This window comes from Hippocampus bargibanti, linkage group LG02, assembly GCF_051943395.1.
Source record: "Hippocampus bargibanti isolate YZ-2025 linkage group LG02, ASM5194339v1, whole genome shotgun sequence".
Classification (NCBI taxonomy): Eukaryota; Metazoa; Chordata; class Actinopteri; order Syngnathiformes; family Syngnathidae; genus Hippocampus; species Hippocampus bargibanti.
The window spans coordinates 11,664,372-11,690,305 of NC_142735.1; the positions used below are offsets into that span (position 1 = coordinate 11,664,372).

General features: G+C 41.5%; 3 protein-coding genes across 7 annotated transcripts; all 3 read left to right on the top strand.

The window, feature by feature from the left end:
• The first annotated feature begins 7,989 nt into the window (after positions 1-7,989).
• gar1 (GAR1 ribonucleoprotein) lies at positions 7,990-12,078 on the top strand. Of its 3 annotated transcripts, none has more exons than XM_088989175.1 (7): positions 7,990-8,082; positions 8,303-8,481; positions 9,655-9,809; positions 9,891-9,950; positions 10,023-10,143; positions 11,576-11,713; positions 11,792-12,077. In XM_088989175.1, exons 2-7 carry the CDS (start codon positions 8,316-8,318, stop codon positions 11,800-11,802), a joined length of 651 nt encoding a protein of 216 aa, XP_088845301.1. In that variant the 5' UTR covers positions 7,990-8,082; positions 8,303-8,315; the 3' UTR covers positions 11,803-12,077. The 3 variants fall into 3 exon arrangements, with proteins under 3 accessions (XP_088845301.1, XP_088845292.1, XP_088845309.1); XM_088989166.1 differs by having other exon boundaries at positions 8,020-8,217; XM_088989183.1 differs by having other exon boundaries at positions 8,062-8,078; positions 11,792-12,078.
• A 552-nt stretch (positions 12,079-12,630) lies between these two features.
• LOC148901546 (alcohol dehydrogenase class-3) lies at positions 12,631-18,158 on the top strand. 3 transcript variants are annotated; one of them, XM_088989155.1, is made up of 10 exons: positions 12,654-12,722; positions 13,275-13,376; positions 13,447-13,588; positions 13,675-13,762; positions 14,157-14,212; positions 14,348-14,376; positions 14,684-14,944; positions 15,016-15,151; positions 17,760-17,898; positions 17,979-18,158. In XM_088989155.1, exons 1-10 carry the CDS (start codon positions 12,669-12,671, stop codon positions 18,001-18,003), a joined length of 1,032 nt encoding a protein of 343 aa, XP_088845281.1. In that variant the 5' UTR covers positions 12,654-12,668; the 3' UTR covers positions 18,004-18,158. The 3 variants fall into 3 exon arrangements, with proteins under 3 accessions (XP_088845272.1, XP_088845281.1, XP_088845270.1); XM_088989146.1 differs by having other exon boundaries at positions 12,631-12,686; positions 14,157-14,376; XM_088989144.1 differs by having other exon boundaries at positions 14,157-14,376.
• A 1,285-nt stretch (positions 18,159-19,443) lies between these two features.
• On the top strand, positions 19,444-22,472 carry LOC148901547 (eukaryotic translation initiation factor 4E-1A-like). The gene is made up of 7 exons (XM_088989196.1): positions 19,444-19,476; positions 20,534-20,640; positions 20,736-20,831; positions 20,930-20,993; positions 21,407-21,520; positions 21,600-21,739; positions 21,813-22,472. Exons 1-7 carry the CDS (start codon positions 19,459-19,461, stop codon positions 21,925-21,927), a joined length of 654 nt encoding a protein of 217 aa, XP_088845322.1. The 5' UTR covers positions 19,444-19,458; the 3' UTR covers positions 21,928-22,472.
• Positions 22,473-25,934: the final 3,462 nt, after the last annotated feature.

Genomic DNA, 25,934 nt, shown 5'->3' on the forward strand with positions numbered 1-25,934 from the left:
GATGGACCACTCCTGTACGACTGAGAGCTTAAACAGACGTATTTCAAGCCATGGTTAACATCTCAAGATAGGTTTATGGTCATATCTGCGGTTTACAAAGGAAGGACTAAGTTTAAGGCTAGGGTTAGGTATTCAAATTTGAGGTGTTTACTCGAAAAATACATTTAAAATAAATTTGTGTCAATTCAAAAAAGAAAATACCGCCAAAAATGTGTGTAGCCATACACAATGTAATCATCTCACAATGCACAACCAAGATGCCAGGGGAAAAGATGGCTAAAAATATGCCATAGTAATTCGGTATAATGCGGTAAAATCTTGTTAAAACATCTGATAATGCACAGGACTGATGGCATGCTTATCTCTAAATGTAGTTTGAATGCTGTCAATTCACAAAAGCACACAAACATAAACTGGCACTGGCAGGGCCAGAATACTGCCAAATGACGGAATTTGCTACAGAACACAAGCATGCAACCCGTTATACTTTTACGCACGTGTTTTACAACTTTTACTGAGCTCGGATACCTATTTTACATTCGAAAATTCTCACACCTTATCAACAAAAAAAATCTCACTAAATGTACACAGTACACAAGAAAATATTCTTAATCTTATTTTGAAACACAAAATCACAGGGGTCATGCACCTTATCAGAATCAGAATCAGAATCATCTTTATTGCCAAGTATGTAGAACACACAAGGAATTTGTTTCCGGTAGAACACGCTGCACTAGTATCGTTGTCAAAAAAACTGCTAAGTGGCACTATACAGTTCCATTTTGGCTACTGTTGAAAGAGTTCAAAGAGTTAATGGCTTGGGGGAAGAAGCTGTTTAAATGTCTGCTGGATTTGGTGCGCATGGATCGGTAGCGCCTGCCTGAGGGGAGTAGCTGGAAAAGGTGGTGGGCAGGGTGCGGAGGGTCCAGTAGGATTTTCCGCGCCCTAGTTTGGATTCTTGCAGTGTGCAAGTTCTCGTGAGTGGGTAGGGCGGTGCCAATGATTTTTTCCGCCGTCCTAACTGTCCGTTATTCTGGATGATTTTGGGCAAGAGTCAGATTCAACCCTGAACTGGTCAAAGCCAACCACAGGGCCAAGGATAGGAAACCCATAGAGGCATGGAAGGACATGCAAACTTCAGATGCCAAGATTTGAACCCATAACCACAGCCTGGGTTTGAATCTACAGTCCCAGAACTGTGAGGCGGTTTGTGCCAAGAAGTCATCCATTTTGCCCTCATGTCTGGAATAAATTAATCCGAGCCTTCATGCAAAATAAGTACAAATGGATAAGTGAGTAAAAAAAAGCTTTTGAATCACAGTCTCCAGTTATCTGACTCAGAAGATGTTTTTTTAATGTTAAAAGAGACATTAGTTGTCAGGGTATTCAAGACAAAGAGCGAACCTATTTTAATACTTTTGTGAGTGTCCAGGTTTGCATTTTTTTCCCAAGGAAAGTCACATTTCACACAAACGTGTTTGCTCGTTCTGTGAGGATATGCTCTTTGAGAGTGGCGCGCACACACACACAAACAAACACACACACACATACATTTATATAAATGATGTTTGACTCTCGATCACGCCTGTCGCAAATGCATGATCAATGATATCACTGGAGGTTTTGTATAAATAATTTGAAGAAGTAGTCTCTATGTGTGTCCTGATGTGTTGTGGGATTCAAGGGTGAGGAGGGCGGTTATTTGGGGCTCTGCGGTGAAGATTACCCATGTGCCATAGGGAATCTAATGCAATTACGAGTGTTTGCTTACACCATGTGTCCCCTTCCGTCTGCGCTGCAACCGCCGCCATCCTCCCCATCCAACCGCCATGTTTGTTTTCGGTATTTGCATCCCCCCCATCTCTTCCCCATCGTCACCCTTCTTCCATATTTGCCCACCCGCTCCCCCCAGTCTTCAATTTCACTAATTAAAGTAAACCAATAAGGTGGCGATGGAAGGAGAATAAAACGTGTTTGACAGCTGGATTGAAGTAACAGCAATTCAAAAGTCAAAAGACACATGGAGGGGATGGTGGTGGGGGTCTTGGAGGAGGGTAGGGCTGTTTCTTATGTTTGTGTTGGGGAGAAGATGGGAGAGGTGAGGACCTGCCAAAATATACATTATTTATCAGACAAGAAAGGGAGAAGGCCACAGAGGGAGAAGAGCAAGTTTGCCTGAGAGATTAGTGTTGGCCTGCTCATTATTAGTTTTAGCCCACTTTTGCCTTTTTAAGAGTCCTAATACTTTGTATAGCCACACTGCATGACTATCAGAAATGGAGGTGAATGATTAGCTTTCTTACTTTATAATCTCACGACTAAAATCAAACGAACATTATATTAGATTAGATTAATTAGATTAAAATGAACAAAATGAGGATTGAAGCAACAAAATAAGTATTGAATCAATTCATTCAATTTCATTTTAACCAAGTATTTGGTTTTTAATGAAGGCTTCAAGAGAGATTCTTCTTTTCCTTTCGGCTTTTCCCTTCAGGGGTCGCAACAGCAAATCAGTGTCCATCATCTAACCCGGTTTTGTGGATCCTCTTCTCTCACAGCAGCTACCTTCATGTCCTCTTTGACAACATCAAGATTAAGAGTTTAAAAATAATATACTTTCAATCCAGGACTGGCATTTCAAAATTAAGGTTGAAAAATGACAGTTTATGTTTTCAGAACAACGTTTTAGTGTTGATAGGCAAATTTGAGGCTGGTTTAGACTCTCAAACGATTATTTGCTTGCAAGTCTGAGTTCAGGTATCTACTGTTTTGTCGTGTGTGTATAAGGCACACTGCAGTATAATGCACACCCCCAATGAATGTTGTATTTTCAAACCTTTTCCATATATAAAGCGCACTGGAGTATAAGGCGCACCTTTAATGAATGACAATGGAGGCAGTGGCTGCTGACAGTAGTTGCGAAACCTGTTGTGGCTCAATATTACTTCACACATAAGGTGCACCTGTGTATAAGGCGCAGGGTCATCTTTTGAATAAAATCAAGTTTTATGGGTGCGCCTTATACACCGTAAAATACGGTAATTAGGTTTCCCACAAATTTTCGGGCTTTGTAACAGATTTCAAATTAGAGTTTCAGCCAACAATATGGTTCTGTGCTTTTGAAACAGGGTTATGGTTTCAAGACAGGATTAAGGTTCTGAACTAGGATTTCAGTTTAAGGTTTTGAACAAGAGCCACGATTAGGGTTTCAAGTCAGGGCAATGATTAATTTAAAGTAGACAAGAAATGTCAAGTTATGGTTTAAAACAAGTTTAAAAGTAGGGGTTCAAGCATTGGCTGGGGTTTCAAATATGGGAGTCAAATAGTCATAAATGTTCCAAGTTATTCAAGAAACTTATATCAACGATAAATTTGTCATGTCATGTTTCATCAATAAATCTCACAAAACAATATAATAGGCCATCAACACCTTCCACTCACTGTCTTTAGCAAAAGTCTCTTCAGTATACTCCATGTTTGCCTTTTAACTCCCAAGGCCCTGCTGGCACACATTACTTTAATATAATCGGCAGTCGTGAATGTACACACTGAAATGTCATCAGAGTATGTTCACAATAAACAAGTCCGACCTCAACACACCCATGACACCCCTCAACACTCAACCCAACCACACACCCACACAAATACCCTCTCCCCTCCACCCAATCCACGTTAATTTATTGGACATGACTCTCCATCATAGGCTATTCAGGAGAAAGTTATAAATCGTTTTTTTTTTTCTTTTTAATATCCGAAAGATGTAAGGTGAAGAGAAGGACCAAATAAAAATGCTCATATAAACCTGCAAAACGACAGAAAATGCTAGTAGGTGGATTTGGTTTCTGTGCAAGACTCTTAGTAGTGTTTGCATTAGTGAAACGAGTAGTCACAACAATTTAGCTGGAGTGGTTGCAGCCGTAATGAATTGGGTTTATGTAAATTCTAAGTGGCAGACAGTCGTAGTTGTAGGATTCGTTGTCTTTGTACTTATGTTTGGAGTATTTCTTTGATAATGGTACTCATAGGTGAAGTAATGGTGATGTTTTAGCGGTAGTAAAAGTACTAATAACAGTAGTAATAGTAGTTGTCATTGGCTGTAGTTAGTCGCCATACTCATAGTAGTTCATTGTAGTATTAGTGTAAGTTAGTCATAGCTGTAAGTAACTGAAGTAGCAGTAAATGATATTAGTGAAGAGTAGTAGAAGTAGTATTAATAGTAGTAGTAGAAGTAGTTACATGCAGTTGTAGAAGTAGCACTTAACAGTAGTATCAGCTAGTGTGTGGCTAGTAGTAGTTTTTGGGAGGATCAATGATGATACTGTACTGTCAACCAACAATATGTCATCCTCATCGTCTAGTGTCATTTGCAGTCACGAAAAAAAATCAACTTGGAGCTGGACAATACTTACTATTCTGAACTTCACAGACATTCCTGGCGTCACTTGAACCCAGTCAGTTTGTGAGGTAACTAAATCTCAAAGTGCTCCCCTTAATCTTTCCCTCTGAGATTAGAGCGTAAACATATGCAAGTCTTTCACCTTCCCTCCATATCGCTGCTTCGTGAAGAGGCCATTCAACAGTGGTCATCGCCATCGTCAGCGAGATGTTGCCGCTGAGGTCAAAATCACCCATTTGAAAATATTAATATTAATATTTTGTTCCTTGCTTTTTTTGTTCATTCATTATCTCGGTGTTGTACCAATGACTTTTGTTGTAGTTTGGCGGTCTTGTAGACTGGTTTTCTGTAATATGTTTTTTTTTATAATTTTTTTTTTCTGAGTTCATGTTTCTAGAGTACAGTAGAATTCTATTTGGTCTGGACTTTCCAGAAATCTGACAAATACTGCATTTAGTTGTCTTACTCCTCTACCAAAGTTGTCTTCTCATGGGCAGGAATGTCATACAGATGTGGTACGCAGAAGTCAGGAAAAAAATGGACCATTAAATAAGTCTATGAGCGCACTGACTTTTTTTACTGTGGAGGACAAACACTGTACCCGTACATCGAACTTCAGATGGATAAGGACACCAAATAACTGCTCACATTGTTTTCCATGGTTGAAGTCGTAGTCTAGTGGTGGGGATTCCTATTGACCGAATGTATGAAAGAACCAATTCTAACACAGAATAGTTAAATGGAACAAAGGTCCGCACATGATGATTTTTCGACAGCTTATCCGTCAAACTGCATTACACCACTACTGCACCGCCAAAGACACACAAATGAGTGCTGCCGTTGCACCTTAGCACTAATCCCACAACCACTAACTTCAGTCACATGCAACACAACAGTAGCTTAGAGGCTGTCATCCACATCCCTTCTCATGTGTGTTTACCTGCCTCCTGCTCCTGGGTTATAATGGCATGTGTGGTCTGTTTCATCGTCTATTTCGGCTTGCTGAAACACCCACATATGCACGCACACACATTTTGATTGACAGGTTACGGAATAGGCAAACATATGGTCTCTATGAAAAAGAGCATGATACAGTTATTATCAAGGTCGGTGGTTTGAACCCAAAATAACAACCATTAAATGTTCCATAAATAACATCTATTACCCTCTTAACGTATGTCATCGCTCTATTTTCCAAGCGCATTTGGTGTTTGTGCAAGACACTTAATCGGCCCCGTTTGCGCAAACCAACGTTTGGAACACAGCACTTGTACAGTGTATTATGTCAAAGTGTGTTACCCATGTGGAAAATGTCAACATGGGGCCCAATTTAAAAGTCATGTTGTCAAGAAGTGTTGGGCTCAAGATGAGAACTTGGGCACTTTTGTGCCGATTAAATTGTTACAGAGTACACTTCATAAGTAGTTTTGGGAAGAGGTAAAGGAGCAGTTGCAGCAGAAATAATCAGAGATGGTAGACAGTGGTGATGGGTGCAGTAAAAGTATGGTTTGTCGTAGTAGTAGTTGTTGTGTTGGTGGTAGGAGAAGGAGTCATTTGTGGTACTAGTATTAGCAGTAGTCTGGGTTTTTGTCATAGTCGAATTATCATCAAGTAGATAGTTGTGGTAGTTGTTGTAATAGCAGTATGTGTCATGTAAATAGTAAGAGTAAGGTGTAGTAGCAGCAATGGTAATATATGTAGAAAGAGGAGGGAGATGTGTGGTTTGTAATTGTCACAAAATAGTTTCTCATTTTATTGTGCTACATACAGTAATTGTAATTTATTGTAACATGTTTATAATGTTAATGGTTTGCTCAATAAATCGTCAAACCAAACATATTTTATTGTTTTGTGAGGGTAATGTAAGCTGTAAAAAGCAGACAAGAGACATTAGTAGCAGGGGGATGTATGGACTGTGAAGCTCAGTGGCAGCTATGTGAGAGCATCCCACGGAAGTAACTGCAAAATGCCATCGAGCCAGCACGGCGCTTGTAATACCGGCAGAACCCAGCTATAACGTGGCTAATGCTCGCCACCATGTCACAACTGCACTTGCCTTTGATGTGCCAATACAGGTGATGGTTTCTGATTATACCAAGCGCCGACTCGTGAGGTAAGATAGCATTAGAGCAGGCTCTCTGGGATCTTAAATTGTGTATGTATTGGTGGTCGTAGTCATAGTTGTAGCAGTACAGGTAAAATTGCTAATAAAAAATCCGAGCAATCACGGTAGTCATGTCATGGTAGTTAGTATTAGTGATTAAAGCAATAACGTTGTAGTAGTAGCATCTATTGCTAATGGTGACAGTGGTTATGCTGGCGGTGCTACTTAACTATTTTTCCATCTTAGCTCCCCCTCACACATTCTTTTTTGAGCGAAGAGACGTGAGTGATGCCTGCACCTCTTCCTTGAGTATCAATTTACACCCCGACGTTAGCCTTCCGGAGGTTTCCGGGATTCAAGCGCGTGGGTTCTGCTCGTCTTCTGCGCCAAAGATGATGGGTCATCATGGTGGCGTGAGACACAAACTTGGCTTTATAAATTGGCTACAGCTTGACCGCTCGCACCTGCTCCCTCTACTCAACCGCTTACTCAAAAATGAGCGTTTGGGCAGGCTTTCGAGTAACTTGAGATGAACGGATGAATAATGTAATTTTAATGAAGGGTGTCACCTGTGGCAAGAATGTGTCATGTTGTCTCGAGGATGAACATCATGACGCATGAATTAAAAAGCGACGTTTTAATGTTGATTGGCAATGTATGGACAGGAACGCATAACTTTTTATACGACTGAATACTGCCATCTTGTGGCCAGCATCAACAAATGAGAAGGAGTAAGATTTTGCCTTTTTTAAACTAGCAACAGTAGTAGTAGTCGTGGTAGTAGTCGTGTATGGCAATCCCTTTCCAGTATGACTAGCCATTTTAGCATTGATTGCACATCCTTGATATCAGATATGAATGTATCACACGAGTTCGGCCCTTTTCAGCACTGGTTGGACACTCAGCTACACAAGTCGAGCACTTCGTCGGAAAAATTGCCTCGGTCGACTGCACAGTAAATCATGCATGTTTAAATGTAAATGTTTAGATGTAAGGTTTGATTGAATACTACACGAGACAAATGTCTGCAGTTGGAGTGAAGGGGGGAATTGTGATTGTCATTCCACTCGTCCATTGTATTACTAGTGGGGACGAAGACCATGCCATTACATTCACCTAAAATTGATATCAGTTGTATTAATGCAAACAAAATGTACATATACTGTCATAAAATATAACGCAACACAGAAATCGATGAAAATGTTTCTTCAGCCGTCATCTGTACTTCTTTGAAAGTACAGTCAACAGTTTCAAAGAAGTAGATGTACGGATAATCAATGGACCACTCCTGTACGACTGAGAGCTTACGCAGGCGCAACACAGAAATGTTCAAACGGTGATTTATTGAGTGACGACGTCATACATTATCCAAATATGACAATGTATAATCATACTGAAGTAATGTGCTCAGTGGATTGCTTCATCAAATACACCACTGTATGTTTTGTCATAATGCAGTCCACAATTGCGACATTTTGCGTCTTCTTACGTCACTGACAACAAACTGCTTTCTGGCAGAATGTAGTCACACGTGTTGAGCGGAAACTGCCACTTTTTTTTGTCGCTGCCGAATTTGTAGGTAACGAACATAAAATATAACGTATCTGCTTTTTCAAACGTTTCGTCTTTTCATTTTGTGTTTAAAAAGTTTGCGCCGCGACCTCCAGTAAAAGTTCATTGTTTTGCTTCCATATTTGGATAACTTGTGCATGCGGTAGGATCTTGCTAGCGGCTTGTCTTACAGTGTATGTAGTGGTCAGCCGACAAGCCTAGCTTATGAAGTTTGTTTGTTTTCACAGATCTTTTTAAAGAATGTCTTATAGAGGAGGTGGTGGAAGAGGTGGAGGGTTTAACCGGGGTGGCAGAGGTTTCGGCGGCGGTAGAGGCTACGGCGGTGGAAGAGGAGGCTTCGGCGGCCGTGGTGGGGGTCGCGGTGGTTTCAGACAGCAAGACTATGGACCACCCGAATACGTTGTTGGTGAGAGGTTCATGCTTAAAAATAATTAGAAGCCGATGTCAGAGAAGTGTGAAACTCGTTCTAAAAAATTGCACTCCTCCTTTTCATTAGCAATAGCATAGAAGTCATAATTTAACCATGTATTGTTGAATTAAAGGACAACCGACGTCTCCGGACAAGTTGTCCATAATTTGTAAAATGGCTTCAAATGTCTTCTACTGAGCGTATTTTAATAAGATTCCACCGCATATAGCTATATTTTACTTTTTAAGACTCGCGCTGAATATTCAGGAAGTCTTGTTTTTGAGTTGGTGACGAGTCTGTACGTGACGTCACTAAAGGAACGCCCCTGACCGAAAAAAAAGACACATTGTAGCAGTCCTTCCATCACGTCAATGCATTTTGCTGTACTTGTTTGGTCTGAAAACCTCGTGTTGCACCCAAAAGCTGCCAGAAGAGAGCGTCCAAGCTCCATATAAGGAATTTATCAGCCTGTGGAAACGGAGGTGGCCACAGGAGCTCGCCATTTTGTGCCTCTTTTTTGGTGAGACATTTCCACTCAATGTTGCCTCAAAATGGCACGGAATAAATTCTTTAATCGATTGCAAACATGTATGCTTTCCTCTTCAGAACTATTTGAATCATATTCATAACTGGATGTGTAACAAGAAAGCATATTCTCCGAATCTGAAGCCATTGTTTTGATTCTCCAGCAATGCAAGACGTCTTGCCGTGACATCACGAACTGGGGGCGAGACTTTCTGAAAATGCCCAATTCGCAGCTCAATTTTTTGCAGATTTTGGACACTTTGTCATTTTTATTGGTGTTTTGCATTTGAATAAAACTATCAGACTGTGTGTTTTGGGTATTTTAGATGCTATAAAACGTTTTTCTGATGTCAGTTAAGAAACAAGAAAGTGACGTCGGTTTTCCTTTAAGTATGTTTTAAAAAAGTTTCAAATGGTACGATAGTCATGGCTAATTAAATGCTTAATACTTAACCTAGTTGTTTTTCATGAGTATGTATTCACAGTGTCGTTGGAACACTTAAACCTGTGTGATGTGTAAAAATACCGTTTATATGCAGTACAGTATATGTATTTCAGGATCTCAATACGTGCCCACTGTTAACATAACTTTTTAATTGTCTATATATACTGTAATTAAATAGTTTTTTCACCTTACCTCTGTAGCTTTAGGAGAGTTTGTGCATCCCTGCGAGGACGACATTGTGTGCAAATCCACGACTGAGGAAAACAAGGTTCCCTACTTCAACGCTCCGGTATACCTGGAAAACAAGGAGCAGATCGGAAAAGTGGATGAGATATTTGGACAACTGCGGGAATTTGTAACCTTTCACTTCAAACGTCAATCTAATTTGGTTTGTTACCATCTTGCTGCTTGGATGCTCCTTAACTTACCTTTTCAGTATTTTTCCGTCAAACTATCTGAAAACATGAAGGCATCTTCGTTTAAGAAATTGCAGAAGGTAATAATTCACACTGTTTCCATGCTTATATGGATCAAACTGTATGTCTAATTGGTTGATGTTTGTGTTTAGTTTTATATAGATCCAATGAAGCTCCTTCCACTACAGAGGTTTCTTCCAAGGCCGCCTGGCGAAAAGGGTCCACCAAGAGGAGGCCGAGGTAGAGGTGGTGGACGGGGAGGTGGTCGTGGAGGTGACACATTTTCTTGCACTTAAATTTGATCCCGGCCTTGTGTTGTTGAGTATTTCTCCTTAGTTTGATCCCTGTTCATACCCCTATGCGATTAACTGGACCCCCGGTGTTTGATCAAACCCAGGTTAAGAAACACTGCTCTCAACTGTAGTTATAGAGCAGTTTCAAACAGCCAATGTTGCATACAAAGTGCTATAAATGAAGCTACCATCATATATACAACAATAAAGCAATACATCAGGAACAAAGGCAGTAGAAAGCACCAGGCAGTAAAACTCAGAACAAATTATGAGTCATGTTGAGTCAAATGCCAATGAATAGTCTTGAGGCAGTCGGCCTTGCCGAATGTTCAATGGGAGGTCAGAGAAAGGGACCAGCAACGGAAAATCTTGATTCGCTCTGAACCTCCATTTAGTTTTCGATACATGTACTTGTAATAATGTCTGGTCCACAAACCTCAGACACCAGCCAGGTGTGTACGGTTGATGAGCTCTGAGAGGTCAGGTACCGCAAGGTCACTTAAAGATTTTCAAACAAATAGCAGTGTCCTAAAAAGAATACATTGGGAGCCAGTGAAGGGATCCATAGTAGGAGTTATGGGCTCCCTCTTCCAAGTATCAGTCAGGATGAACAGCAGCATTCTGGAGCAGATGGAAATGCTGAAAGGAGGATTGCCTGACTCCAAAGTAAAGTGCAGTAATCGAGCCAGGATGTGACGATGGCATGGATTACTGTCTCAAGGTGCTCATGATAAAGGGGGGGGTTTTACTTTACCCAGCTGCTCTAAATGAAAGAAGCTGGATTTAACAATGGCACCAATTTGCCGGTCAAGTTTAGGCCACGACGATCAAATAGTATCACTTTCTTCTTTTCATTGAAATTAAAGAGATTTTGTGCCATCCACGTTTTAATTCCGTCCAGGTAGCATAAAAGTGGTTTTAATGACAAACCGTCCTTTGAACCTTGTACTTCTTTTTAGGAAAGTACAAGATTAATAGTAGGGTTGCCGCGATTAGGCCACTTGTCACACCGACGATCAATATCGTCAACAATTTTACATTGGTTGTGTTGTTTGTTGTATTTATATGCCACTTTATCACAAAATTGTCTTGTCCTCTGCGTCTCCCACTGTCTTGATGACATGACTGTCACAGTAATTGTAATCCCATCCATCAGAAAATGTCTTGGTAAATGCAGTGTAATGGCTTAACCTGTTTCAGTAAGAGAGTTTGAAAAATGTGGCACGTCATTAAACTACTTGGTACGATGCAAATCTGTATATCAAGCCCATGTGAAGCTAGAAGGTGATGTGGTTACTCTTCTTGTTCTTTGCATAATTTTATTTGTTGGACCTCATTACATCTTTCTATTATAAGTAATAAAACTATCACCAAATAGTACTTGATTATTGACAAAAGTGTTGCTGTTTCAGGTGGATTCCGTGGTGGAAGGGGAGGAGGTGGCAGAGGTGGAGGTTTTGGGGGTGGTGGAAGAGGTGGAGGTTTTGGGGGAGGAGGACGTGGAGCTGGTGGCTTCAGAGGAAGAGGTGGCGGAGGGCGGGGATTCAGAGGCAGGTCCCCCCCATCCTGAATGTAATTTGTGTTTGGTGTCGTATCAGCCTTACTAAACTTCTTTGTTCTATTTGAAGGTGGAAGATGATATTCTGCAGGTACACCATTTATCAGAGTCCTCTGTGAGGGTTACAACGTTGGAATTTGCCTTTTCATTGGATTTGCTGATAGTTTTTTCACCATAGGTGATAATCCTTTTTATTTTATTTAAAGGGGTTGTATTCATTCTTTGAATAATTGATACACCTCTGTCATTTAACATGACGATGACCACATGCATTCAGAAATTGTCCCTATGGTATGTATGGACAAATGGGGGGAGGGTTACAGGGTCGGGAGTTCTTACTGCAGAAAATGGTTTATGTTTTGATTAAAGTTTTTTTGTGTGTAAAATCTCGTAGTATTTTTATTCTAAAGCCTTCCAGTGACCCTTTTCTGCTTTTTCTATCTTGATTTATAGCCTTGGTTGGGTCTTGACAATTTTATGGTATGGTTTATCTCTATATGTTAAACAACACACAAGGCCATAGGATAACATGTCTGAACAAATAGTGGATAAAGTCCACTCCGGTCTATTTGTCAGAGGCCTGCGTATAGAAAGAAATATACATGTATAATAAAAGAATAGATTTTTTTCGTCGTGTCAAACGCATTAACATTTTATATCGCACTTAAAATCAGCGACCTTGTGTTTTTCAATGTCATTTTTATTCTCGACTCGGATTGGTCTCGCCGTATTTTCCAGCTCGCGTGCAGGGAATACTGAGCACATGAGAAACGGTGCAGCTAATGAAATGCGTTTTTTAAATATTCAGGACAGTTAACTTGAGATGGGAAAACTAATTTTCTGTCGGTTGAAATCCTTGCCGGAAGTACATGTTTGAGTCCTTGTTTCATTGGTCGAACTTTCCTCAAGTACGGGTGTGCCCACCCCTTTGCCGAGACTGAAGAAGCATGGCGGCGTCTGGACTGGTTCGTAAATTGTTCAAACGTACTGTGCGCTTTAATGTAACTATCACCAATTGGACCGGATATTAATTACATTGAACTGTTTTTAATGGTATCTGAGTTTGATTGGCGTTGAATAACAAACCAGTGGGAATTGTTTCCTACGCCAATTAGTTTTCGACGACTGTGAATGTTAGAGTAAAGAGTTTGATGTTTCTCTTTATTCGTAAATTGGTTAGTTGTCAGATCTCCCAGGCAAGTGACACGCAGATGCAATGTGTTGAAGAGCTTGATCGTGGCGTGGAGTCGAGCGGGTCGTGCTGTGGTCTCCATCCGACGCTGTGCGGGTCTCTGCGAGTCTGTAACACGGCGGAACTGCTGTTTTCTGGAAATAAATAAACAAGCAAGGGTGGAATTTATGTATTGAACCAACAACACATATAGTTTTCTTTTTATGGGAGGCCTTGCCTACGTTCTTCTAGTTCAAAGTTCAACATATGAAGTCCACACCGACTCCTTCCTGATAGATGACACCTCATTGACTCCACGTATTTAGTGTAGTAATTCTGTAGTTGAAGCAAAATTGTCACCTTGTGTGATTGACTTTTCCAGGTAATCAAGTGCAAGGCTGCTGTAGCCTGGGAGGCGGGCAAACCTCTGGCAATTGAAGAGGTGGAGGTGGCCCCACCTCAGGCCCATGAAGTCCGGATTAAGGTAAAGCAAGGCTAGGCAATGTGATGTACAATCAAGTGGAACGGTCCCTTTTCATTGACATTTTTTACAGATATTTGCAACCGGAGTTTGTCACACTGATGCCTATACCCTGAGTGGCAGTGACTCAGAGGGAGTGTTCCCCGTCATCCTGGGCCATGAAGGCGCCGGCACCGTGGAGAGTGTTGGTGATGGGGTCACCAAATTTAAACCTGGTCAGTGGTCTCAGACATATTTAGGATTTTAAAAAAGTGTTTCTGTAAGTAAAATGGCTGAGAGATTATTGTTTATTTATGTCAAGGTGATACTGTCATCCCGCTGTATGTGCCTCAATGCGGCGAATGTAAATTCTGCAAGAATCCCAAAACCAACCTCTGCCAGAAAATTAGGTACACTTATCTCAGAACAATGTTCCGCGCGTTTCATATACATGTTTAATGAGTACTATATAATTTTTCAAGCAAGCCCTCAAGTAATTTGTTGAAAACATAATGCAAGGTTTTTTGTTTGTTTTAGAGAAATATTTTGTTATAGAAGTAAAAAATCCGAACTTGTGATAACTTGCTATAATATAGTTACTGTACAAATAATGAATACCATTCCTTGTATAAATTGGAAACTGGGGCAAGACAATTTGTACGTAATTGCGATGAGTTTGACAATACGACTGAGAGCTTACACAGACGTATTTGATTTAATGTTCACGTCGGCCACATGAGGAATATTTGTGCTAGGTTAAACTTTAACTAATGTTATACTTCCTTGGTTCTTCCCATCCTTTAGAGTGACCCAAGGTCAAGGCCTGATGCCTGACGGGACCACCCGCTTCACCTGCAAAGGCAAGAAAGTGTTCCATTTCATGGGGACCAGCACTTTCTCTGAGTACACTGTGGTGGCTGACATCTCGCTGGCCAAAATCACTGAGAAGGCTCCTCTTGACAAGGTGTGCCTCCTTGGGTGTGGCATCTCCACAGGATATGGTGCTGCGCTGAATACCGCCAAGGTAAATATACTGAAAACATCACTTTCTCGTACAGTGAGCAACAATCAATTATTCCACTTAGATTATTACCACTCCTCAAATCAATGACTCATTTTTCCCTTGAGGTTTAGGTAAATCTGAATCTGGTCGAATTTTTTACAAATAGAAAACTCGCTTGATGCATAGAACATGAAACACAGTAGACATCGGCACAATTTCATTGCTCGGCAGGAAGTGTAAACCTGCACATACACGGCTCACTTCAGCTCATGAAGCATGTATAAAAGTGCCTGAAGCATACTTGGTGGGTGGGTTTCGTTTCATTCAGGTGGAACCCGGTTCCACGTGTGCCGTCTTTGGCCTTGGAGCTGTGGGCCTGGCTGCTATCATGGGCTGCAAGGTGGCCGGAGCGACGCGCATCATCGCCGTCGACATCAACCCGACCAAGTTTGACAAAGCCAAGGAATTTGGCGCCACAGAGTTTGTTAACCCCAAGGACCACAGCAAGCCCATCAATGAGGTCCTGGTGGAGCTCACTGACGGCGGCGTGGACTACTCATTCGAGTGCATCGGCAATGTGCAAATCATGGTGAGAAGTTGTGTATGTGTGTCTGTCAAATGTAATGCAACAAGAAGTGATTAAACAATAGAATATTCCAGCGAGCTGCTCTGGAGGCATGCCACAAAGGTTGGGGTGAGAGCATCATCGCTGGTGTTGCCGCAGCCGGACAAGAGATCTCGACAAGGCCTTTCCAGCTGGTGACAGGACGAGTGTGGCGGGGCACTGCCTTTGGAGGTGATGAGGCCATCACAATACACAAGTAGCCACATCCGCCTCAATTATAAAGTTTTGTCTTCAAATGTGTAGATTCTCCCCATAAGCTGCAGTCTGAAAAACACCAAACAATAACTTTTAATGCCAGCAAGAGATAACATTGCTCGTGCAGCACCTATTCAAAGTATTGTATCACAAATATATTTACACCGCTCAACTTTCTCTCGACAAGAAGAGTATCTCTCAAGCTAAGTCACAATACTACTCTGGACTCATTGACTAAAATACTGGAAATACTCGGGCTCTCTTTTCTCTTTATAACAGAATCATTCAACCCCCTATTTCTCTCCCCCTACACCTTTATTCCTCTGACACCTGCAATTCTCTCCTATTCTTTTCTGAAAAAGTCAACAAAATCCACCAGCATCTTGGCTCCTCTGTACCCTCCCCCCCCCCAACCTTCTTACACCATCTTATCTCTTATCTTCTTTTGATCTCCCTCATCCCTCAACAATCTCGAACCTCATAACTAAATCCAATAATTCTTCCTATCAATTAGATCCCCTCCCAACAGTTCTGGTCAATTCCTTCTTGCCATCTCTCCTTCCATTCATTTCAGTCATTATTCACTCCTCGCTGTCCTCAGGAATCGTCTCTGTCCCCCTCAAAACGGCGGCTGTCACACCAATTCTTAAAAAGCCTGGATCTGATCCCAACGATTTCAAGAACCTTCGCCCCATTTGTCACCTTCCTTGTATTTCCAAAATCATAGAAAAAGTTGTGTACTCTCAGCTACACTCTCACCTCTCCCAGAATGATATCTACGAACCATTCCAATCTGGTTTCCGCCCCTTCCACAGTACAGAATCAGATCTCTTATGTCACGAATGATCTTCTTTTGGCAGCTGACGCCGGTTTACTCTCCATCCTCGTCCTTCTTGACCTCACTGCAGCTTTTGACACCATTTCTTCTCCCATCCACCTTGACAGACTTTGCTCCATAGGGATCACCGACACGCCCCTACGCTGGTTCCACTCTTATCTGTCTGGCCGCCCTCAGTTCATCCAAATTAACTCCTTCACTTCACAGTCCTCTCCTGTATCTTCTGGTGTGCCCCAAGGCTCTGTCCTGGGACCGCTCCTCTTTATTACCTACCTTCTTCCCCTTGGCAATATTCTCCGCAATTTTGGTATACAATTTCATTGCTTTGCGGATTACAGCAAACCCGACGCCTCTCTACAACCTTCTTCCCTTTCACTCTGCTTCTCTGAAATTAAATCCTGGTTTACCCATAACTTCCTCAAACTTAACAGCGAAAAAACTGAAATTCTCCTCATTGATACCACATCCACTTTGAGCAAAGCTAACTGTTTCTCTCTCACCACTGACAATTCGATCGTTTCTCCCTCCCATCAGATTCAAAGCCTAGGTGTCATACTTGACAGCACACTATCTTTCCGCTCTCATATAAATAACTTAACCTGGTCTGCGTACTTCCATCTACACAATATCAATCGTCTTCGCCCGTCTCTCACTCCTCACACCACTGCTATCCTCGTTCATAGTCTTGTCACCTCCCCGGATTGACTATTGCAATTCACTTCTCTTTGGTGTCCCTCAGAAACTTCTCCACAAACTTCAACTCGTCCAGGATTCTTCAGCCCGGATCATCACCAAAACCTCATCCTTTCACCACATCGCCCCCGTCCTCCAAGAGCTCCACTGGCTTCCGGTCAAATATAGAATCAACTTTAAAATTCTTCTTTATACATTCAAAGCTATCCATAAACCTTGCCCCCCATACCTATCTGACTTTCTTCAAATTTCTATTCCCTCTCGTTTCCCTTCTCGATCGTCTTCCTCCCTCCACCTCTGTGTGCCGCTCCTGCCCGTCTCGGCACGATGGGTGACAGAGCCTTCAGCTGCTCTGCCCCCAAACTCTGGAACTCACTTCCTCCCAACATTCGTAACATCGATTCTCTTCCCGCCTTCAAGTCCCATCTCAAAACCCACCTATTTAAAATTGCATTTTCTGTGTAACTCTCACTCTTGTTTCTATTTATAATTGTATTTTATTTATTGCATTCTATTTGTGATTGTATTTTATTATGGTACCTATGCTTGTCTGTGACTGTAAATTGTCCTTGAGAGCTTTGAAAGGCACTTAAAAAAAATTTTATTATTATTATAACAATATCGCATACATCTATTTTTTTTTATCTTCTGCAAAAGATATACACACACATTACCACTGTGTCAAGATTTGGACAGCTGACCACACTATTTGGTGGTAGGTGGGGAGGTTCTGAACATAATTCAACGGCTTGTTTCACCATTTTGCATATCAAGATTTATGCAATCAAACAATGTCAGAAACATTGTGTGTGAAATGATTCGCCAGCAACACAATACATTGTGAGCAACTTTGTTGAAATTGATGAGAAGAGAATTGGGCATAATAATTTGCGTGGGCATAGCAACGCATTTGAAATTTAATGAAACAATAAACTGTTTTCTTTATATGCACAAGTGACACTGATGTCAATATGGAGCAAGTAGTTTGGAGGAAAGAAATTGTCGACTTGGGGAAAAAAACTAATTAGACCTCTTTAACCTTGTTCCCTGCAGGTTGGAAGAGTGTGGAAAGTGTCCCCAAACTGGTGGAAGACTACATGAGCAAGAAGCTGAAGGTGGATGAATTTGTCACACACACGCTGCCATTCGAGAAGATTAATGAGGGATTTGACCTCATGCACGCTGGAAAGAGGTATGCTCACTCATGCCATTGTCCTTTATTTGATTGATTAAAATTTGTCCCGAACAATCAGTTTCTTTTTTGTCATGCAGCATCCGTGCAGTCCTGAACTTCTAAAGTGCCTCGACCTCTGGTCAAGCAGCTCTCAACTGCCATACGTGTTTGAGCCATCGACAAACTCTAAATGACATGTCATTTTCATTGTCTAAATCAGACATTCCAGAAGAATTTCAAAATGGTTTTGACAGTAATAAAAAAAGCATTTAAAGATGCCACTCTCCCTTTTTATTTCCTCTACCAAGCAAGGTACAGCGTCGATATACAGTAACACATTCCCTTTCAAAGTCCAACTCAAATATTCCAGACAGAATTTAAAAATTAGGAATGTTAGGTTAAATTTTTAAGGAAATGAGGACAACAAGATCCAGGGTTATTTGAGTGTTGTTCTTTTGCAACTTTGTGGATGAGTCGTAGCTAAAACCTTGGAGTAATTTTTGCTGATTATTAATGAACCAAAACCTCTACCTGTGATTAATTTGCAAATTAGACCGAAAACAAGAAGGGCACAAATGCTATTTCATGGCGCTGTGCAATTGTCTATTTTTTTTTTTTCCCCCGGACTGGTTAGCATTTCCACCTCAGTGCAGAGGTCCGGTGATATGAATCTGGCTCCAGCCTTCCTGTGTAGAGTTTGCATGTTCTTACCGAACATGTGTGGTTTTTCTTAGGGCACCCACATTCCAAAACATTGCACTTAATTGAATGCTATACATTGTCCTTCAATGTGGTCGTTACTGTTGAAAGATTATTTGTTTTGTTTGCTTTGCGACTGGCTAGCAGCCAGCTCATACCCTTGTGAGGATAAATAGATCAGCTAATGGATGGTTAAATCACAACTTGAGACACAAATGAGAAAAACAACAAAATTGTAGAGCAGAAATGACAAAATTAACATTTCTGGAAATTTGGGAGACAGATCATTTGTAGATGAAGTTAATATTAATATAATAATACATTTAATTTCCAGGCGCCTTTCTGAACACTCAAGGACACTTTACAATCAAAAGAACAATAAAAACAAATAAAACGTTAATTAAAGTAGCTGATTGGACTACAAGAGTAGACCATGATTGCAATTTTAAACAAATCGGTTTTGAGGTGGGATTTGAAAGTCGGAGGGAGTCAATATTAAATAGGTTAAAACATTAAATATTGGGTAATTTATGAAAACGAATTCTAATTTGAATAGAATTATCCACATTTAACAAAATTTCTAAAAAGTAATTTTGAGAACGGCATATCCTTCATTGTATTTGATATGTCATGACTTCTGATGAATGAAGGAATAATTAAAGAAATCCGCACAATGACATCAATTTCAATGGGAACAAACAGCAAAATTAATGTCACAAATAATACAGATGTCGCGGGTCATGATTTCCTCATCACTGTCTCATCCAAGGGCTTCCCCTGACGTCACCATCCCTAAAACGCATGCGCGGTGCAGCGCTCCAGCTGGTCCAATCATCTTATTTAACACCGGAAAAACATCGCGAAGGCAGGTTCTACAAGATGGCGACCGCCTTTATGGTGAGTGCACTGCTGAATACCAGTCGTTAAATTCGTTTCAAGGTCCCTCGCATCTTTTTGGGGTCCCGCCTGTCTCAGACGTTAAATTGTCCAGAGTGCAAAAGTATCACTGGTGCAATAAAATGTCATTGCAATATTGTTAGCACAGCAGCGCAAGCTCAGCTATACTTAGTTATTTAATTTACCACGTAACTGACAGAAAATGCGTAGAATAACTCATTTTAAGTGCAACTAATGAAAAGTCTCGCCGAAGAATTATAAAGTTGTCCATACGTCCTTTTTGATAAAACCGCTTGTTTTAAATGGATGGAATGGTAGCGTGACGTCACGCTGTCGGAGGTTCACCTTGACAAATTTACAGCAAAATTGCTCCAAACGCTTGCTATTTAGTTGTAAATGATTCAGAAAACAATTTACTAAGGGGTTGGTGACATGGCTGTAAAATGACAAAAATCGAATTTGTACTTCCAGTTGATTTCTGTAAATTAAGGAGGCAAACTGTTTAAAAAAAAAAAAAAATCAAAGATTTTCATTTTAAAGTTTTATTGCCAATACATGTTTCCCCTCAATGTCGTACCTGTAAACGTGTGTTTTCCCTGTATTTTATATATTTTTTTATCATTTCAAATAATGTATGGCGTACTACAACTTTTATACTGTAAAGAAAAAAAAAAACATTCTGAAACGACCTAAACAAGTCCATTTTGGCTAAAAAATCTAGTACGTTTCAACTGCTGGTAGCGAACGACAATGCTGTCGCCGATTGTCACTATTGTCATGGCAAGTCAGCAAAAAGTAATACTCAATCGTTTTTTTTAATCGCTACTTACCGTCGGATTGTTATAAGCATAATGTGGCCATGCCCAGTAAGCTGTTTGCATTTCCGCTTGTGTTAGTGTTTTTTCATCATTTTAAATAATGTATGGTGTGGTTCAACTTTTATAAGGGAATTTTAATCATTTATAAGAGCAGCTATTAGCCACGGTTGACAGGTATGCAATTTAAAAATAGTTTTGCCTTTTACATTAAATGTTTGTGTATTACTTTGGTTTATCAGTTGTTACCCTCCATTACTCCAAAACCTGTAAAGGAAGAGTGCGAGGAGGTTGTTCAAAAACTGATTGAAAGTCCAGATTTATACATCAAGCACCCGTTACAAAACAGGTAAGATTTTGTAAAGATCAAGATTTTGGTTCTCAGATGCCGTGTTAATCTGTACTTTTGACTATGAAGCAAAGAACCGTGTTGTACATGTGCAGGTGGGCTCTTTGGTTTTTCAAGAATGATAAGAGCAAAACTTGGCAAGCAAACCTTAGGCTCATCTCCAAATTTGACACAGTTGAGGACTTCTGGGCGTAAGTAATGTTGTAGCCAAGTTTCTGCGGCAAGCCATATTAAAGTAACAGTTGAGTTTTTTTTTCTAAATACAAGTTGTATCCTTGTTCCATACCAGGTTGTATAACCACATTCAGCTGTCCAGTAACTTGATGTCCGGCTGTGACTATTCACTCTTTAAGGTAGGAATAAGCCCCTCCTGCCTCACTGCCATGACATAAAGTCATCGACGTTGGTATTTTGATGGGAGCTTTGTCGGAAGCGGTACTGTATTTTCACTCTGTCAGATGAGGCAGACCTTGGTTTCTGTTTATATTCACTGAGACTGAATGATTTACCATATAGCCCGACTGGGGAATCTAATCAATCGCCAAGCTCAAGTTGGGTGTTGAGGTTACACATCCAATCACATCAAACTGAATGCTTCCGTTCTCCACATTGACCACTGTTTTGCAGAGTTCCCAATTTCTTGGGTGTAATTTTTCAGATGGCTTCGATGATAGTGTGGCTGTGCCTTACCCCTGGATGCCCGTGTATGGAACTCCATAATCTCCACTTGGCTGCAGCGGTCCCATGATCATTTGTTTTTCTATAGGATGGTATTGAACCGATGTGGGAGGATGAACATAACCGGCGAGGTGGTCGCTGGCTCATTACGCTGTCCAAGCAGCAACGCAAGGCTGATCTGGATCGGTTCTGGTTGGAGACGGTAAGTTTTGCTCCTGTAGTACATGCCCATACTGTCCTCCTTTGTGGTCATTACATGAGAGGATGTTCTTGCATCATAGCTCTTGTGTCTCGTGGGCGAAGCGTTTGATGACCACAGTGATGACGTATGTGGCGCAGTCATCAACGTCAGGTCTAAAGGAGACAAGATTGCTATCTGGACTATGGACTATGAAAACAAGGAGGCCATCACACACATCGGGTGAGCAGAGAGATGCCACGTTGCCTTTTTTTCAGTGGCATTTTGTTCCATTTAAATGTTTCTCTTTTGTTAGGCGTGTCTACAAAGAACAGCTTGGAGTTCCTTCCAAAGTGGTCATTGGCTATCAGTCGCATGCCGACACGGCCACAAAGAGCGGCTCCACTACCAAAAACAAGTTTCTTGCTTGATGATGCGTACATTTTTTTCATATGATTCACAAACAAGAGATGGGGACAGTTGATCTTTGTTTGTGTGTTTAGTCTTGTGTGTTGAGTCTTGACTTGAATACAGTGATTGGCTGCAGCACTCCATTCCTTTCTCAAAGGCTCCCTAAGGGTGTAATGGAAGATCATATTTTTTTGGCAGTACCGTTTTGTGCCCAGAAAAGCCTTTTCATCAAGTCACTTGTACAAAGTGTGAATAGTTGTGGAAAAAAGAGACTTATTTTTGAAGAAATGAAAAACATAGCTTGGGTACATTTTTGGAGTGTTTATTTATTTTTATTTTTCAAATCGATGTGTTAATGTTCTTTGTTGCTTGAATTGAGTGATTTGAGGGGAAGTATTCCCGAAGCCAAGTTAATAGTTATTGTTGTCGGATGTTCAGCCTTTGTGCTTGGTTCAAGTCAACCTCATTTGAATTTTGTTTCAGTTAAGAGTACTGCTGCTAACGATTTCCCCGGACGATGAATGTGTGTACCGCAGATGTAAATAAAAGTATAGAGGAGCCCTCTTTTTCAGCAAGCCACCGCAGACTCATTCCACATGTCTTCAGACTGACTAAATAATATCGAGACAGTAATCTCATTTTAGTGGTTGAACAATATGTAGTTGCCTGCTCACGTGTTGTTTTAACCCAGAGGTGGGCAAAATACGGCCTTTAACTATCACTTGCGACCTTTATAAGACATTTTTTTTTTGCATTAAACTTTCTCTTGCCATTCATAGCAACTGAAGTTCTGGAGGCCATACGGAAGCCCGCAGTAGCCAAGTCAGTCCGATTCTGACAATTTACATGCTCAGAGTATCGCTTGCACCTCGACGGGCAGTCAAGTAACTGTACGTTTCCTGGAGCGGAGTTGACTTGTATCATGTTAAAAACTTTCCACAATCTGGGCCACTCATAAGATAGGAGGAAGATCGAGGCGAGGTAAGAAGTATGTGAGCGAATGGAAAGAAAGCCACCAGGCGTCTTGCTTGTCTCATTTTGTAGCAAATAGTCATAACTTTGAGTTATCTTATATCCATCCATCCATCCATCTATACTGCTGCACCTTGTTGCTTGGACACATGGATGTTGTTAACATACTTTGACGTTCATACAGTACATATAAAAATCCATAGTTGTTTCGCAGTTCTCATGAATAAAACTAAAATTATGTCAATACTTTAATAGTTTTGTTCTGTTGATGTTTGGTATGGAGTCTGTGAACTGTCAACACTTCACGGCCTCCTGAACATCCGCTCGCTTACGGGTAAGGGTTGTCTTATCCAAGACATCCTTAATGACCGTAAGCTGGACTTCTTCTGTGAAGTGTTGTCACTGAACATCCGCTCGCTTACGGGTAAGGGTTGTCTTATCCAAGACATCCTTAATGACCGTAAGCTGGACTTCTTCTGTTTGAATGAGACCTGGCAAACGGCGGGGGACTTTTCCGAGTTGAACGACACGACGCCACCTGGGTTTGTTTACCTCTCAAAACCCCGCCTCTCGGGCCGCGGAGGCGGTCTCGCGATATTTTACCGCAAGATCTGGAAAGTCACTCAAGTACCAGTCCCGGAAACTCTCTCATTTGAATGCCTTGCGTGTCAAATTTCTGGTCCATCTCCCACAGTTATAGCCACTGTATATCGTCCCCCTACACCACATCGTGACTTTTTAAAAGACTTCTCAGCCGTATATGTATATCTCAGACTTCACATGCTCAACAGCAGCTCATGCCCTTGCTCCTGTTAAATCCCGGTCAGTCCAATTCACTCGATCCGCCCCTTGGTTCACCGCCCAACTCCGCTCCACCAAGACGAAAACTCGGCAGCTGGAAAGACTTTACAGAAAGACCGGCCTCACCACCCACCAGGACATGTACACAGCTCACCTCACCCACTACAAGGACTCTATCACACGCGCAAAATCGGAATACTATTCTGGACTGATTGATGCTAACAGTGGGAATCCACTGACTCTGTTTTCCCTATACAACAAAATCATTCAACCCCCTATCTCTCTCCCCTCACACTTTCACTCCTCAGACACCTGCAACGCACTACTTCTGTTTTTCACTGAAAAGATCAACAAGATCCACCAGCACCTCGGCTCCTCTGTATCCCCCCCTCCCCCAACCTTGCTACTCCCTATCAACTGCTGTCGTCTTTTGAACTCCCTCATCCCTCCTTACTTTCTGACTTCATCACCAAGTCCAAGAATTCCACCTGTCAACTTGACCCCCTCCCTACTGTCCTCATCAAATCTTGTCTACCCGCTCTCCTCCCTTTTATTTCAGCTATTATTCACTCCTCACTGTCCACTGGAATTGTTCCTGTCCCTCTTAAAACCGCAGCTGTAACACCAATCCTGAAAAAACTTGGTTCAGATCCCAGTGATTTCAATAACCTACGTCCAATTTCGCATCTTCCATTTATCGCTAAAATTCTCGAAAAAAACGTCGCCTGTCAACTCCACTCTCACCTCACTCACAATAACCTCTACGAACAATTCCAGTCTGGTTTCCGTCCCCGCCACAGCACTGAATCAGCCCTCATAAAAATCACGAACGACCTTCTCATAGCAGCAGATACCGGCTCCCTCTCTATTCTCATCCTTCTTGATCTATCTGCGGCCTTTGACACCATTTCTCACCCCATCCTGCTCAACCGACTCTCCACTCTAGGCGTGACACACACCCCACTTAGTTGGTTTCACTCCTACCTCACTGGCCGCTCACAGTTTATCCAAATTACCTCATTCACTTCACGGTCCTCCCCTGTGTCTTCTGGTGTGCCCCAAGGTTCTGTCCTGGGGCCCCTTCTCTTTATTATATACCTTCTTCCCCTTGGTGATATCTTCCGCAAATTTGGAATTCATTTTCACTGCTTCGCGGATGACACCCAGCTCTACCTCTCCAGTAAACCCGACGCCTCTCTTCCACCTGCATCCCTTACACTTTGCCTCTCAGAAATCAAATCCTGGTTTTCTCATAACTTTCTCAAACTAAACAGCGAAAAAACTGAACTTCTCCTTGTCGGTACTAAATCCACCCTTCACAAAGCAAACAGTTTCTCTCTCACCATTGACAATTCTACCAGTGTCCCCCGCCCTTCAGGTTAAGAGCCTGGGTGTCATCCTTGATAGCACACTATCTTTTCACTCCCACATAAATAACATAACCCGGTCTGCATATTTTCACCTCCGCAATATCAATAGTCTCCGTCCCTCTCTCACCCCTCACACCACTGCTATCCTCGTCCACAGTCTCGTCACCTCCCTGTATCGATTATTGTAAGTTCACTATCTTTTCGGGGTATCGATCAAATACTTTCTCACATAACAGGGTCTCCATACGATAGTCCAAAATTCCTCATCGATATAACCCTGGATCATCACAAAAATGTCTCCATAAACCCAACTAGTCCAAAATTCCTCAGCCCGGATCACACAAAAACCCCCTCATTTCACTCCTGTCCTCCAACAGCTCCACTGGCTCCCTGTTAAACTCCGTATTGAATTCAAGATACTTCTGTTTACATTTAAAGCCATCCATAACCTTGCCCCCCCCTATCTGTCTGACCTAATTCAAATCTCCGTTCCTACTCGGGCCCTCAGATCCTCTTCCTTCCTCCACCTCTACACGCCCTCTGCCCGTCTCACAACGATGGGGTGCAAAGCTTTCAGCCGCTCCGCTCCTAAACTCTGGAACTCACTTCCACCCAACATCCGCAACATTGACTCCCTTCCTACTTTCAAATCTCACCTGAAAACCCACCTGTTTAAACCTGCTTACATGGTCTAATTTTTTATGCTGTTTTATTATTTATTGTTTTATGCATGATTTTACTGTTTTGTGTGTCGTCTTTGTTGTAAAGTGTCCTTGAGTGTTCAGAAAGGCGCTTGTAAATTAAATGTATTATTATTATTATTATTATTATTATTAACACATGCAGTTTTTATATGCACCATACCTGTCAACCTTGGCTAATAG